The sequence below is a fragment of the Leuciscus leuciscus genome (assembly GCF_965113295.1).
Source record: "Leuciscus leuciscus genome assembly, chromosome: 10".
Taxonomy (NCBI): Eukaryota; Metazoa; Chordata; class Actinopteri; order Cypriniformes; family Leuciscidae; genus Leuciscus; species Leuciscus leuciscus.
Genome location: NC_138734.1, coordinates 43,548,339 through 43,564,699, shown reverse-complemented (window position 1 = coordinate 43,564,699; position 16,361 = coordinate 43,548,339). Strand labels below are relative to the sequence as shown.

The following is a 16,361-nucleotide window of genomic DNA, read 5'->3' as shown; positions in this document are numbered from 1 at the left end:
CGCGCGCATCATCAGCTGTCAGCGCGCGCTCCCGTCCGCGCGGGGCGTCGAGCGCATCAGTTCTGCGCAGCTTCAGCGCCATTCAGTCACTGTGGAATGAAAAAAACTGTCGCATTACAATACAGTAATACGCACTACAATAATAAAAAAAAGAAGATATTTTCAGTGTGTTTATATTTAGATATAGAGGAGGACCCGGGGTAATGGACACACAATTTACTCCAATTAATATTTCTTACCTGCAGGTCAATTTTGAAAGACAATTTATAGTAATTACAAATTTAAATTACATTCCCAACAATAACCCACCACATATATACATATATCTATATATGATCTGTTGTGATTATGATATATAATCTAATTAGTATTGGTCTAAATTTTATTGAACATTTAATGAATTATATTGTGACAACCTGCCCCAAGCTGACATATTTATATAAAAAATACTTTTGTCCTGAAATAGTTCAAGCATTCTTTCATTATATAATGACTCTTGTCTTTATATCAGTGTTTTGTGTGTGTGTGTGTGTGTGTGTTACCCAACAGATATTACAAAAATATGGTATTTGAATGTTAGTTTGGAGGACAGAATTGACAAAAATAATTAAATCAACTTGCATATACGGCCATTACCGGAAGCCAGTGATTATAGTTTATAAAGTTATAAATATGTATATTTTTCTTACAAAAATGCATGGCTTTGCGAGTCATATGGATTTTTATGATGGATTGATGCTCTTTTTGGGGTTTCAAAATCTCAGGCTCCATTCACTCCCATTATAAAGCTTGGAAGAGCAAGGATATTTTTAATATAACTCTGATTGTGTTCGGCTGAAAGAAGAAAGTCATGGACACCTGGGTGTATGTGACAATAGCACCGATCTCCTTTGTGCTATGGTACTGAATAATAACCATATTCATGCACAATTGTATTTAAATGGTAGGCTACTCCAAATTTAAATACTTCAAAGAATACCATAGGCATGGTAGTATAATGGTACTGGTTTTTATTAATGTCTCAAGGCTTCCAGAGAATATTTATCTAGGGCACTACTGAGACTTTCTCCAAGAAAGCATGTTATCCACACAGCGTGGTCGTGGACTCGTCATTAACACACAGTCAGTCAGGATTAAGAGCTGAAGAGAATCATGACCTCTGTCTGCACTCGCACACACACACACACACACACTCACACAGCACCATCTGATGGAGAAACCAGCTAATACAACACACACATCCTCTCTAACACCAGCTGTGGGGTATTCGCTTGTTACTGCTCTTCTTCCTCTAACACGGGTTCATTTCATCAAACTAAGTATTGTGGTATTAAATAAAACAGTGAATAGTGTGATGATACACTCTTCGAAATAAAGGTTCTTTACTGGCATTGATGATCCCATGAAGAACTTTAACATCCATGGACTCTTTATATTGCATCACTGTGGGGAGAAAACACCTCTTGGAACCTTTATATTTAAGAATGTATTAAATACATTTATTATATGTGACCCTGGATCACGTCACCAGTCTCGAGTCGCACGGGTATATCTGTGGCAATAGACAACAATACATAGTATGGGTCAAAATTATCGATTTTTCTTTTATGCCAAAAATCATTAGGATATTCAGTAAAGATCATGTTCCATGAAGATATTTTGTACATTTCCTACCGTAAACATATAAAACATTTATTTTTATGAGTGAATGCTGCACAATCGCCAACATAAATGAACAACAGGAGATTTTCTCAATGTTTCGATTTTTTTGCACCCTCAGATTCCAGATTTTCAATAGTTGTATCTCGACCAAATATTGTCATATCCTAACAAACCATACATCAATGGAAAGCTTATTTATTCAGCTGTCAGATGATGTATAAATCTCAATTTCAAAAAATGTATGTGACTGGTTTTGTGGTCCAGGGTCACATATGATCTGCTTTTCACCATCATGTGGATGAACTAATGAATATCTTAATGTATAAAAATAGTTAGAATATCGCTACTCTTTCATTATTTTAAAATTAAACATTCATGAGGTGCATTCTGGTATGCTTTTAAACACTATAGAGGAGGAACGTATAGGCTGCACTTTTGACAGTTTTTCCTTCACTATCCACTTCAACCCAATTGTGTAAAACCATTTTTGTTTTCTAAAGAAATTCAAATGCAAGCACAATTTACATTTGTCTATTAAACTAACTCAAAGCATGTAAGCAGAAGCCTTTAGGTTAAAGGTTTCAGGGTCACAAGTAACAAACTCAGCCTGTTGTGTCCAAACTTTTGACCGGTCGAGTTTGCGTATCTAAGGATTCTTTTAAAAAAGCTCCCAGGAGTAAAGGCGACCCTAAACAATGCGAGTGAGTTGAGAATGATTCTGATGACACAGCACGTTGAGATCTGCAGTCACGCTGACGTGCCCAATAACAGAGCGGACACTTTTCCCTCCACTTTACTCAAGCACGTCAATGAAACACACATTTAAATGGAAGCCACACCTTCCGCCAGCCGTGAGCCAATGACCTTCACAGGAGAGGTGACGAACGACACACCCACCTTTGTTCCAAGCCAATGGGAACGTAAAGGTCAGGAGGGGGAAAACTTGCCCCAGGATCAATTAGTCTCGCGTCAGTGACCTTCTGCAAATGTGTGGGAGGAATTTCACCAGCTCTCCTCTGACTTTCAGGTGTTGTTAGTATGGGAAGTCGACAACAATGGCTTACGAGACTGAAGAATGAACTGAGCAACAGTCCTCTGGTGTCCAACGTGGCCTTCGGCTTCATCCTGATGGGACTGGAGAAGTTGGTGGAGCTGGAGTTTGAGTGTCCGTGTAATCCGGCCTGGAACGGGTTGTTTTCCTCCGCATTCTTCATCATTCCCGCCGTCATGGCCTTCGCGCTGATGATGATCATTCAGGGATGCAGGTGTGACGTCTGGTGCAGGAGGACCGTGTCTCTGTCCAGTTTCGTTCCCCCCGTGGTCTGGTTGATCCTGCTCTTCCTGGACGGTCAGTATTTCGCCTGTGCGATGACAGACTGGCACGGCCGGTTCGTGATCGTGGACAAAGCCGCTCCGCAGAAATGGTGCGAGCCCATTCAAGAAGAGAGCGTCACTCCTCAGGAACTCATGCTGCGCTCACAGCAACTGTTTGTGGAGTCTCAGGTGAGATCCTGGAACCCGTCAGGACACTTCTCGAGTCTTCACGCTCCAGTAGACCTCCTGCTAACTCTCAGTGTCGCTTTCAAATGACAGGGACACATTTCTTAGAACTCTGCAGATACACTGATACATTTGTAGAACTCTGTATCTTAAGAATTCTACAAATGTATCTTTATCTTCAGAGTTCTACAAATGTATCTTTCTCTTCAGAGTTCTACAAATGTATCTTTCTCTTCAGAGTTCTACAAATGTATCATTGTATCTACAGAGTTCTAAAAAAAAGTATCATTATATCTTCAGGTACATTTTTAGAACTCTGTAGATACAATGATACATTTTTAGAACTCTGAAGATACCGTGACACATTTGTAGAACTCTGCAGATAATTAATACCTGGAATGTTGCTATAGAGAACATCTTTAAAACTCTGATACTATCAATGTCTATATTTACAGCTTAGTTCCAATCTTGACTAGATTATTGAGAACAACCAATGAAACTTTTGACATTACATTTGCTACTTCTGTAACCCAACAATTAATTTATGTCCATTATAGTGGATGTTTTGTTACGGTGTCTATGACCATTTAATGGAGGAATCTCACAAAAACATGTCCAGGTCACATTTCACCTTAAAATAAAATGAAAATAATATCTTTTTGTTTTGTTTTTGTGCTTAAAGACAAATTAAGTTGATTTTACGGAGTTTCAATGTAATGCAATAAATAAACTATATTCTTTGTAAAAGTATAAAAAAATAGTGTATTACAGTATATAAAAAATTCTACATTCTATATATTTTTCAATATATCAAATTAATGTTACAGTATTTTTTATTTATTAACAAAATACATATAAAAAAGTACAACATTGATTACCATGTTACATAAATACTTTAAAATTTAAATAAAATATAACATAGTTTTTGTTTTGGTATTAAAGTAATGAGAACTAGAGGGAAATGTGGTTAATATTAATAAACAATGTCACAATGCAAAAACAAATCCTAGAAAAAAGAAGCTTTATTTTCTTGAAAAATATTTAATTAGATTTTATGGTGAAATAAGACCCGGACACATTCAGTTAATGCCATTATGTAACTGATAAAAAAAAAATCGAAGTACTCTTTACACATGTAGGCGAGCAATCAACCCCTATTAAATCATTGCACTGTAAAAAAAGAAACAAAAAAAGTATATGATCAATAAGTTATGACAACATATGCTTTTTTTACAAGTTATACATAAGTCTCAGCTAATTTTTTAGTTTAATGTAAATGTAAATGACTTTAACAGCCAAGTTGATTGTATTTAACCTACTTTTTCTACAGAGTGGTTTCTCGTTACCTGTTACAGACGTCCACTGTTTCTCTGTCTCATTAACAGGTGATCGGCATAGTGCTGCTCATTTTTATCTGTTTCGGACTGGTCGTGTACGTGATCAGAGAAAGCTGCCAGCAGGAGATGGAAACAGAAGATGCCAATGTGGCGGAGATGACCCTCTTCAGCTCCAGCTGATAGCAGAACACATTACTCATCTGCCTGAAGAAAAACACGTGTGTTACAAGCCTTTCTGTAACCATCTTGAGTCACTCTGTGCATTACAGTGTTCATGTAATAGAGCAGTGAGTAACACACAAGGACATTTGCTTACAGGGATAATTCACCCGAAAAAGAAGATTCAGTCATTTACTCACCCTCAAGTGTGCCAGACTTGTATGACTTTCTTTCTTCTGTGGAGAAAAGGACAAATTCTGAAGACTGTGCTGGTCGCTCTTTTCACTGCAACTGAATGAATGAGAACTGAAGCTGCTGAATGACTCATCCATGAATCAGATCACAAGGGTTAAACTGCGAGTGAATAACTTCAGCCCGTTCCTCAAAAAAACTTTAAATATAGCATTTTATGGACTTCTTTTATGGTGCTTTTACAGTTTGTCCTTTTAAAAGCTTGACTTTTTTTTCTGTTCATTGAAATTGCATGGAAAAGAACAAACAGCACAATTATCTTTGAGGAAGAAATAAAGTCATACAACTTTAGATCAACAAGAGTCGACGATGACATAAAAGAAAATTTTTTGGAGGGAACGAACACTTTAAAGGATTATTTCCAGGTTCAGTGTAAGTTAAGCTCTATTGACAGTATCTGTGATCCATTAAAGGGCTAGTTCACCTAAAAATGAAAATTCTGTCATCATTTACTCTCCCTCATGTCGTTCCAAACCCGTAAGACTTTCGTTCATCTTCCAAAACACAAATGAAGATATTTTTGAAGAAATCTGAGAGCATTCTGTCCCTCCATTGACAGCAACGCAACTACCACTTTGACGCTTCAAAAAGTTCATAAGAGATTGTAAAACGAATCCTTATGAATTGAGCGGTTTATTCCAAATTTTCTGAAGAGACTCGATCATTTTAGATAATGAACAGATTGAATTTAGGCTTTTATTCACATATAAACATTCATCAACTCGCACATCAGTTGTGGTAAACGGAAGATCAAGCGTATTCGCTTGATGTGTGAGAACCAATGAGGTTCGTTCTCGTGTTACGCAGCACGTTTGAGCTTCAGCAAGAACCAATGAGGTTCATTCTCTCGTTACGCAGAACCTTTGAGTTTCTGCAAGAACCAATGAGGTTCATTCTCTCGTTACGCAGAACGTTTAAGTTTCTGGAAGAACCAATGAGGTTCAGTCTCATGTTACGCAGCACGTTTGAGCTTCAGCAAGAACCAATGAGGTTCATTTTCTCGTTACGCAGAACCTTTGAGTTTCTGCAAGAACCAATGAGGTTCATTCTCTCGTTACGCAGAACGTTTAAGTTTCTGGAAGAACCAATGAGGTTCATTATCGTGTTACGCAGAACGTTTAAGTTTCTGGAAGAACCAATGAGGTTCGTTCTCTCGTTACGCAGAACGTTTAAGTTTCTGGAAGAACCAATGAGGTTCATTATCGTGTTACGCAGAACGTTTAAGTTTCTGGAAGAACCAATGAGGTTCATTCTCTCGTTACGCAGAACGTTTAAGTTTCTGGAAGAACCAATGAGGTTCATTATCGTGTTACGCAGAACGTTTAAGTTTCTGGAAGAACCAATGAGGTTCGTTCTCGTGTTACGTAGCACTTTTGAGCTTCATCAAGAACCAATGAGGTTCATTCTTGTGTTACGCAGAACGTTTAAGTTTCTGGAAGAACCAATGAGGTTCATTCTCTCGTTACGCAGAACGTTTAAGTTTCTGGAAGAACTAATGAGGTTCATTCTCGTGTTACGCAGAACGTTTACGTTTCTGCAAGAACCAATGAGGATCATTCTCATGTTACGCAGCACGTTTGAGCTTCAGCAAGAACCAATGAGGTTCATTCTCTCGTTACGCAGAACGTTTAAGTTTCTGGAAGAACCAATGAGGTTCATTCTCGTGTTACGCAGAACGTTTAAGTTTCTGGAAGAACCAATGAGGTTCATTCTCGTGTTACGCAGAACGTTTAAGTTTCTGGAAGAACCAATGAGGTTCGTTCTCGTGTTACGCAGGACGTCTGAGCTTCAGCAAGAACCAATGAGGTTCATTCTCGTGTTACGCAGAACGTTTAAGTTTCTGGAAGAACCAATGAGGTTCGTTCTCGTGTTACGTAGCACGTTTGAGCTTCAGCAAGAACCAATGAGGTTCATTCTTGTGTTACGCAGAACGTTTAAGTTTCTGGAAGAACCAATGAGGTTCGTTCTCGTGTTACGTAGCACGTTTGAGCTTCAGCAAGAACCAATGAGGTTCATTCTCGTGTTACGCAGAACGTTTAAGTTTCTGGAAGAACCAATGAGGTTCATTCTCGTGTTACGCAGAACGTTTAAGTTTCTGGAAGAACCAATGAGGTTCATTCTCGTGTTACGCAGAACGTTTAAGTTTCTGGAAGAACCAATGAGGTTCATTCTCGTGTTACGCAGAACGTTTAAGTTGCTGGAAGAACCAATGAGGTTTGTTCATGTGCATCAAGCAGGTTCGGTTGAGCTTCTGTTTATGTTCGCTGATGAATGTTTATATGTGAATAAAAGCCTAAAATAAATCTGTTCATCATATAAACTGATAGTCTTTTCAGATAATTTGGTGATATTGATGAACTTTAATATCTCTTTATGAACTTTTTGAAGCGACAAAGTGATAGTTGCATGAACTGTCATTGGGGGGACAGAAATCTCTCAGATTTGATCAAAACTATTTTCATTTGTGTTTCTAAGATGCTCAAAAGTCTTATGGGTTTGGAACAACATGAGGGCAAGTAAATTATGACGACTTCTTCATTTTTGGGTGAACTCATTTTGATTCATTTACACATCGAGGGTGATAAGAATCGCTTGTCTGTAAACAAGAACATTCTTTTACAAGCACATATACATCATACAGAAGAATTAATATACGTGTTTTAACTAAACAAAAGCTGCACATTTCTGCTTTTAAACTACTTGGAGCACACTAGCTCATAGATTTCCAATACAAGTGCATTAACGCAAAACAAAAAAAAGTAATTATCTGTGTCAATCAGCAACATATCACAGATGCTGTCAATTAAAATGTCATGGAGCAACTATGTAAATACATTTTGTTAGGACTAATACTATTGTACTTCATTATATTTCCACCCTTTGGGGCTTGATAAGGTGTAAAAGTTTCCCATTTGAGGGTTTCGCCCCAGTAATGTAAAGTGTTGCACTATTTTAAAGGGTTTTATATGCATAACAGGTTCATTTAATCAGGACAGATGATTATCACCAAGACTAATGGTCCTTTTCCCCCAAATTACATCCATGAATAAATGGACATGCCATCACGGTCTAACTGAAGTTCAAACTGAACAGCATTAAGAGAAACACAACTTTACTCAAACAGCAGTTTGATTGACATGATTATTGCCATTATTACAACTGCCTCGCCTCAACATAATGCAGTGCTTTAGTAAATAATTGAACACTGTATATAGTCACAATCCATACATCAGCAGAACAACGTGAGAAATCAGGGTTGCAACAGTTTGTTTAAGGATTCAGAAAAGACTATGTAAATGTAAGTTATTGAAAACAACCCATTTCACTTTATGTTCAGCTCAGTTCACCTTTCCCATCATGCAATTGTAACTCCCGTCAACATTATATGAGCAAGGTCACACAAAGTATGTTTTAATATCTTATTATTTGTTTGCATGTTGTTTTATTTTTATACTGCATATCCATGTGATGTTTCAACCTTTAAATATTACACTAGACTCGTTGTATAATTGTAGACATTATCTTTTGTTCTGATGTACAAAATAAAAGTATATATATATTCAATTTCAGTACTTCCTCATGCATAAAAAAACAAACATTTTAATTGACTTATGTTGTATTTAAAAGCTCTGTTATCCTTGTAATTGCTCTGAAGACACGCAGCAGTGATTAAACTGTGGGATATTACAGTGGTTTTAGTCATTACAGGCAGTAACCGCAGTGTAAGTAGTCTGAGTGTCACTTCTATTAGACTCGAGTCCCGCAGGTCACTGTAATACATCACTGTAATTACAGACGCTCTAATCATGAGCTAATGCTTTCTGGAAGGGAGAATAGTGGAAGAAATCATTTCAGTCTTAAAGTCAACATGAAATCACATTGACTTGTTTAATTCGTATCACTGGTCTCAATGTGAACAATGCATCAGCGCACATTATTCAGTAGAAATGCTTCAACGTTGATCTAAAGCTAAATAGCCGTTTATGCATTCTCACATTCAGGTCTATATGCAATCCAGAAATACATCACATTACAGAAGTTTCATGTTGACTGTTAAAAAGGGTTTTATTTTATTATTTAATTAAACATGTTGATATCCTCAATCAGCAAAATAACGAGAGAAAAGCTGTTATTTACAAAATAGTAATATATACACTACCATTCAAAAGTTTGGAATAATAACGTTTTTTTTTTAAATGTTTTTGAAAGAAGTCTCTTCGGCCCACCAAGGCTGAATTTATTTGATAAAAAATTTAGTAAATTCAGTAATACTGTGAAATATTTAATTTTAAAATAAGTGTTTTCTATGTGAATATATTTGAGAATGTAATTTATTCCTGAGATCAAAGCTGAATTTTCAGCATCATTACTCCAGTCTTCAGTGTCACATGATCCTTCTAATATGATGAACATTCCAAACTTTTGACAGCCAGTACACACACACACACACACACACACACACACACACACACACACACACACACACACACACACACACACACACACACACACACACACACACACACACACACACACAATCACTCTCTTAAACTAACTCTCACACAGAATCACTCTTTTAAAATCACTCTTTCTCTCACTCTCACACACATAATCACTCTCTTAAACACACACTCACTCACTCACTCACTCACTCATTCACTCACCCACCCACTCCACTCTCTCTCTCTCTCTCTCTCTCTCTCACACACACACACACACACACACACACACACACACACACACACACACACACACACACACACACACACACACACACACACACACTCTCACACACTCACTCTCTCACACACTCACTCTCTCACACACTCACTCTCTCACACACTCACTCTCTCACACACTCACTCTCTCACACACTCACTCTCTCTCTCTCACACACACACTCACTCTCACACACACACATAATCACTCTCTCACACACTCATAATCACTCTCTTAACACACACACACACACACACACACACACACACACACACACACACACACACACACACACACACACACACACACACACACACACACACACTCACTCTCTCACACACTCACTCTCTCACACACTCACTCTCTCACACACACACTCACTCTCACACACACACACATAATCACTCTCTCACACACTCATAATCACTCTCTTAAACACACACACACACACACACACACACACACACACACACACACACACACACACACACACACACACACACACACACACACACACACACACACACACAATCACTCTCTTAAACACACATACACACACACACACTCACTCACTCACCCACTCTCTCTCCCTCTCACATACACACACACACACACACACACACACACACACACACACACACACACACACACAGTTAAAAAAACTCAATATCACTTCAGTGTCTCCACAACCTTACAAGACACCTTCAAACTTAATCTTGCTTTGCTCGTTTTCTTTTTGCACATAACCAGCAACATAAACATCCGATCACTTTAAACACAATAAAAACTACAAACGACACGATCAACACTAAAAACACCACGACATCAACACAGTAGTACGAGTACCAGGGCATTTTATAAGAGTCAGTGCGCAGGTGAGCGGCGCCTCTGTGTTTCATGACAAACTCCATCCAGAAGAGGGCGCTGTCTAAGGGATTTAATGGAGTGTCTCTGTGGAGAACGGAGAGTTTCTGCATGTTTGTTCTGTACGACGGCTCATTAATCACTTCCTCTAATGCATCTTTAAATATCCCTCTATCTATAGTGGCGATGTCCACAGCTTTAGCTACACCTTTATGTCTCATTTTTGAAATGTTATCATCCTGATCGAAAACAAGCGGTAACCCGACTAGAGGAACGCCGTGGTAGATGGCTTCAAAAATACCATTAGTTCCTCCATGAGACACAAAAACCTTAGTCTTTGCATGTCCTAAGAGATCATTCTGTGGTAACCAGTTAACCAGTAGAGTATTATTGCCTAAAGTAGACGGTCGCTCTCCTGTGTATCTCCAAATCACTTTTTGGGGAAGCTGAGCGAACGCAGCGGCTATTTCATCTGCGATATCACCAGGAAGTTGTGCGACTAACGTTCCTAAAGACATGATGATAACGCCGTGCTCTCCAGAGCTTTGCACGAACTCCTCAAGATCAGCCGGAAGCGCTTTTGCAGGTTTGCACTGAAAGCCGCCAATGTAAACAACATTCGGCATAGTCGGACGAGGAAACTCAAACACAAAATCGACTCTCATGAGCCAAATATCAGCGGCTTGAAATAACTCAAAATAATCCAAATCAGGGCCGAAATAGCGGTCGCACAAAGCGGCGTAATGAGGACCGACGATGCGCCTGTAGAGGAACATCCGAAGAGTGTAAAACAACACGTTATACGTTCTCTGAAGAAACGTCATGTCGTCGGTCAGCTGGGAAAGCGGGAAGGGGACGTAGGATAGCGGAGACGGGGCGATTGCGAAATGCGCTTCTCCATGAACCGTCCATCGGACGTTAAAGACGAGAGGGAGATTTAGATATCGAGCGAGAACGACTCCTCCTCCGTTCGCCGGATCCGTCAACATCAAGTCGAAGTCGGCTCGTTTGATCCGTTCCAACAGCGCAGGATCGCTCTCGATTATATAGATCACCATTTCGCAAATCTTCCTGTGCATTTCGGAGAACCTGTCCTTGAGGTCCATGTCGAGTCTGAATCTGGTCCACGCCGACTGACGCTCCCGCTTGATCTGTAATTGTCTAGATATAAAACTGGTGTAAAACTCGTCGTCTCCACCCAGGGAGAACGGGACGGTCATCGAGATGTAGTGAGGCGAAGTCTCCGAGATGTACCAGCTGTCGAGGGCCCGGATCACGGTGACCTGATGACCCCTGGAGTGAAGCTCCTGGATCAGGACGTTCATGTTCACCCAGTGACTGCCTTCGTGAGGAAACACCAGGATTTTCCCACAATGCACTGGGAGGGTGAGGGTTAGAATGATGCTTGAGATTAGGATCAAATCCATCGTTATGGGAGGAGAACAAACGTCTGGCTGAAAGACATAAACAAACAGATGTTGATGTGCATTATTTATCAGACAAGCTTTTGCTCTCTAATGTAAATCTGTGGGATTTAATAGCGTTTACTCTCTGGTGTTGTTCTGTTATTTCTTACTTCTTTTACCAACTGTTTTAATTGTCCTTGCTTTTATTTTGTGATTATTTTAGTTCCTTTCTATGTAAAGCACTTTGAATTGCCATAGTGTATGAAATGTGCTAGATAAATACTTGATCAACCTCAAATTTGGAACATAACTTGTCTACATTTATGGTTTTGATTTTCCCACAGTTTTAGGGTAAAATGTGTTTTGGAAAAGATATAGTTTATATAAAAATTGAAAATGGTATTTTTGTGCATTTTTCATAGCAATAAATGTAACATTTTATAAATTTTTTCCAAGTTCACTTTTTTAAACTTTTTTCAGTTCAGTAATAATTTGCCAAGTGCCGTCTTTAAAAAGAGACCAAACTGAAGTCAGTGATCCAAAGAATTCAAGATTTATGACAGTTTAAGTTGGAAATTAATTTTTCAGGTCCATGCTCAGAAAGTGAATAAATGGATTATAACTACTGCAGAAATATAATTGATCTACCACAAAATATTAAATAAAAAACATTATCAAACTAAAATATAGTACAATCATTTCATTGAAATGAAAAAAAACTGTAATTTTTGACCGACACAAGAACAGTACCAGAAAGTTTAACTTAATTTTACAGAAATTACCCAAAAATACAGTAAAATGTTGTTGCCAGGACACTTTTAATAGTGACACAAGGTACCTAGACAGGATTTTTTTATTTTTTTATTACACTTATCCTAATCTTAAAACAAATACTGAGAGGTTCACACTATGGATTATACTTAACTAGAGACTGAAAAAAGTAATTGTTTCCCAAAATGTTAGAAACAGCCTATGTATGTAATGTCTTTAAAGAAAACCAGCAGATAAAATGTGTTGCAATGTCACGATTCATTCTAGCCCACATTAGAATAATATCCAAATCAAGGTTATTAATTTCTATGGGATGTTCTGTAAAGACTGGCTTAGTTTAAAACAGTAAGAGTAAAACAAATGCAGATCTTAATCTTATATGAAGGTTCAAGGCGGCAGAACGCTAAATTTAGGAGCAATATTCATTCCTCTTTAAATCCAGGATGCACAGCAGATTTGTTACTATTTTAATAGAATCTGATCTTTCATTACAAATTAATTATTTTTTTGACACTCAGTGCTGCAGTTTCTCTGCCTGGTTAATTGTTGATTTGTTTTGGCATGAAAACGAACAGACTGTGTTTTGACACGCTGTTCTTGCACAACCTTGATGTGTGTGTGTGTGTGTGTGTGTGTGTGTGTGTGTGTGTGTGTGTGTGTGTGTGTGTGTGTGTGTGTGTGTGTGTGTGTGTGTGTGTGTGTCTCACAGGAAACACCATTTCATGTGATTTTAGAGGGTTTTGGGTTGCAAAGTCCCTCTTGGAACATTGTATTATTTTTGTATAAAAGTTTCACCAAACATCTACATAAATATGCATACAGGTTACTAACATCCTTCAAAATATCTTATTTTGTTTTCAGCAGAAGAAATACATTCATACAGGTTGGGAATTAGGAAATTATGACAGAATTAAAAATGTTTGGGTGAACTGTCCCTTTAAATGTCACTGGCTTTGGTCTAACTCTAAACAACCACATATCACAAGTCCTGTCATTGAGTAATCAGAGATTCAGAACAAAACAACTAACTGACATCACTTCCTGTTGGACTGTTTAAATATCTCTAAAGAGTCCGTTTGAATCTGTTACACAATCTCCCGTATGTATGAATATCATGTCAACCACATTACAAAAGAGACGTGAAAACCCAAGACAAAAATAAATCATCAAGTCAATCATCCGCACCACAGATTAATATATTTCAGGGGATACTTACACCAAACCTTCCCATGATGCATTGTAAATCATAGACCAAGATGTTCCTAGCAGTGAACCTTAGTCAGACTAGACGCCTTATTTAATGTTTACAGGTGAGTTTTATATCTGCCATTAATGTATAATCTATAAACACTGTGAAAAATTTTGTAAACCACGCAAAATTAGTATTAATCTCTGAAACATCTCTTTAATCAACTGCATGCCACATTACTGCATTCTACTGATCTATAAAATATGAAATGACATGTTTTGAAGTGATCAATATGATGTATTTGACAATAAACTGTCAGACTCAGACGGGATGGTAGTTATAACCCTGTGCACTCGCTTACAAAACATTGTAAATTATTATATTTACTTCAATAAAACTGTGGTAAGTTGGTATCAGGCACAACTGCCCCAGCTGTCAATAAACTGAAGTTAAAATAATTAAAAATAGACACTTTTCGCCAAGCCTCGATGTAAACAAGCACATCAGCGCTACTGACAGACACAATGATGAAGGGAGGTCAGTTTTTTAGGGAGAATAGAAATCTATTTCCGGAAGTAAAATATCAACTCTCTCACTCACTGCTCCAAGCAGACTTTCTCTTAGGAGTAAAAACACTGAACACTTCATAGTGTGTTCAACTGTGCAGAGCTACACACACACATACAAATGCAACATTAAGCATGTCAGTCCACACACACAACCGCTGAATCCTGTTTGGCGACTGACAGCATGAAGCTCATTTCAGACTCTGACGACACGATACATGTTTCGAGGATTTTTATTATCCAAAAATGAGCGTGTCCATCCGTGAATGTGTGTAAAAGCTGTTATGGTTTTTAACAAATGAAATTGATGAACTTACCAGCTGAACAGACAGTGATACAGTGTAGCAGCGAGCTCGAGACACGCTCCTCTGTTTGGGTGGGCGGAGCTCATGAATATTAACGAGGCCTACGTCATATACATGCTGGATGGACTACCCTTAACATTAATATTCATGAGTTATATTTCTATTTTATTCCGCACACAATAATAGTATACAACACGCTAGATAGATAGATAAAATCACACAATTTATATTAACCTATGAAGTGATATCTAGGAAACAGTTTTCTTGTCATCATCGGTTTTATGGTGTATGAAATGCCCTGCTCAATTAATCATCATGTACTGTTAAAATGTAGATTTTGATTGTTAACAGAATTCTATTTCCAACTATTCTTTAATAATTCTCAAGGAGACCGGGGCTAGTTGTCACACAGAGAAGTCATGAGGTTAATATCTCAATAAAAAGTCAAATGTCAAATGTCCAGTTACACAAACCTGTGATTTGAACTGAAACCTTGAATTTGAAGATTGTCACAGTGTTTTATTTGTTGTAATTTCATGCAGTTTATTACTTGCAGTTTCTGTTGGCCGTAACAATATGTGTGCTTTAAAACATGTGCAAATTGTAATTTAGCTCTCCACAGAGAATATTTTCTTTCACTCATGTTTTCGTTGTTACTTTTTACCATGTATTCTAATACACAACCATCGGACCAATGACACTGAAACACAGAAACTAAAAGCAATAAACAGCAGGATTTCAACACTGCAGGGTATTTGAGGTGAGCAGCGCCTCTGTGCTTCATGACCCACTCCGTCCAGAAGAGGGCGCTGTCATGTGGATTATATGGAGACTGGACATTTCTGCATGTTTGTTCTGTAGGATGGCTCTATAAGCTCTGTTTCAGAAAAGATCTTCTCACTGACAGCACTTAAGGACAGTATCTTTGCAGCCCTTCTCTTTTAGTTGAAAGAGATTGTAATATTGCTTTAAAAAAAAAGTGTCAGTCCAACCACTACCATCATGATAAATGGCTAAACTCAGTTGGTTCCTCCATGAGCTACAACAACTCTAATGTCTGGATACTAGAGTTTAGAGGAGGGTCTCCATGTTCCTTTCAATGGAAACACCAGCACTTTTCCACAGACACCTGACAGGCACAAACATGCTCAAAAATATTAAAGAAAGACACGAGATCTGATCACTGTCCCATTATTAGCTACAGGAAGGATGATATTCCTATTCTTTAATTATCATATAATAAATAATCAGTAATATCACTAAAATAATATTTCACCAGCTATTACTGTATGCATTACCGTTGGTCTGTATAACACAATGATATTTCTTTGCAGTGTTGAAATTATGCTTTTATTCAAAAGAGATGCATCTGATCTCCATATATACTGTGTGTTTAAAATTATCTGGAAAATGTGCAACTTCTGCATGTGAATGTTCTCGCAGTGAGAGAGTTCATGAACTTTGACATCTTTCTTCATGATGTGTTCATGTTCTAGTGGATTTTCTTCTTTTATTAATTCTAAAATCAGCAGCTGTCCTCTTTCTCATCTTAGATCCCTTATATTTACACATCACTTTCTTTCTGGTTATTTCATGTCACTTTACAGCCATCCTGTAACTTAAAAAAATTG

The 16,361-nt window shown here is 37.9% G+C and overlaps 2 protein-coding genes across 7 annotated transcripts; one reads left to right on the top strand and one right to left on the bottom strand.

Annotated features, from left to right (window-relative positions):
- Nucleotides 1–4,124: 4,124 nt before the first annotated feature.
- On the top strand, nucleotides 4,125–10,275 carry LOC309507914 (uncharacterized protein). 6 transcript variants are annotated; one of them, XM_082182366.1, is made up of 2 exons: nucleotides 4,125–5,900; nucleotides 6,105–10,275. In XM_082182366.1, the coding sequence occupies exons 1-2, from the start codon at nucleotides 5,692–5,694 to the stop codon at nucleotides 7,210–7,212; spliced, it is 1,317 nt and encodes a 438-aa protein (XP_082038492.1). In that variant the 5' UTR covers nucleotides 4,125–5,691; the 3' UTR covers nucleotides 7,213–10,275. The 6 variants fall into 6 exon arrangements, with proteins under 6 accessions (XP_082038492.1, XP_082038493.1, XP_082038490.1 ...); XM_082182367.1 differs by having other exon boundaries at nucleotides 4,125–6,002; nucleotides 6,258–10,275; XM_082182364.1 differs by having other exon boundaries at nucleotides 4,125–6,257; nucleotides 6,309–10,275.
- Nucleotides 9,120–14,803, bottom strand: ugt5f1 (UDP glucuronosyltransferase 5 family, polypeptide F1). The gene is made up of 2 exons (XM_082182360.1): nucleotides 14,743–14,803; nucleotides 9,120–11,947 (listed from the first exon to the last, which is right to left on the bottom strand). Exon 2 carries the CDS (start codon nucleotides 11,918–11,920, stop codon nucleotides 10,340–10,342), a length of 1,581 nt encoding a protein of 526 aa, XP_082038486.1. The 5' UTR covers nucleotides 11,921–11,947; nucleotides 14,743–14,803; the 3' UTR covers nucleotides 9,120–10,339.
- Nucleotides 14,804–16,361: the final 1,558 nt, after the last annotated feature.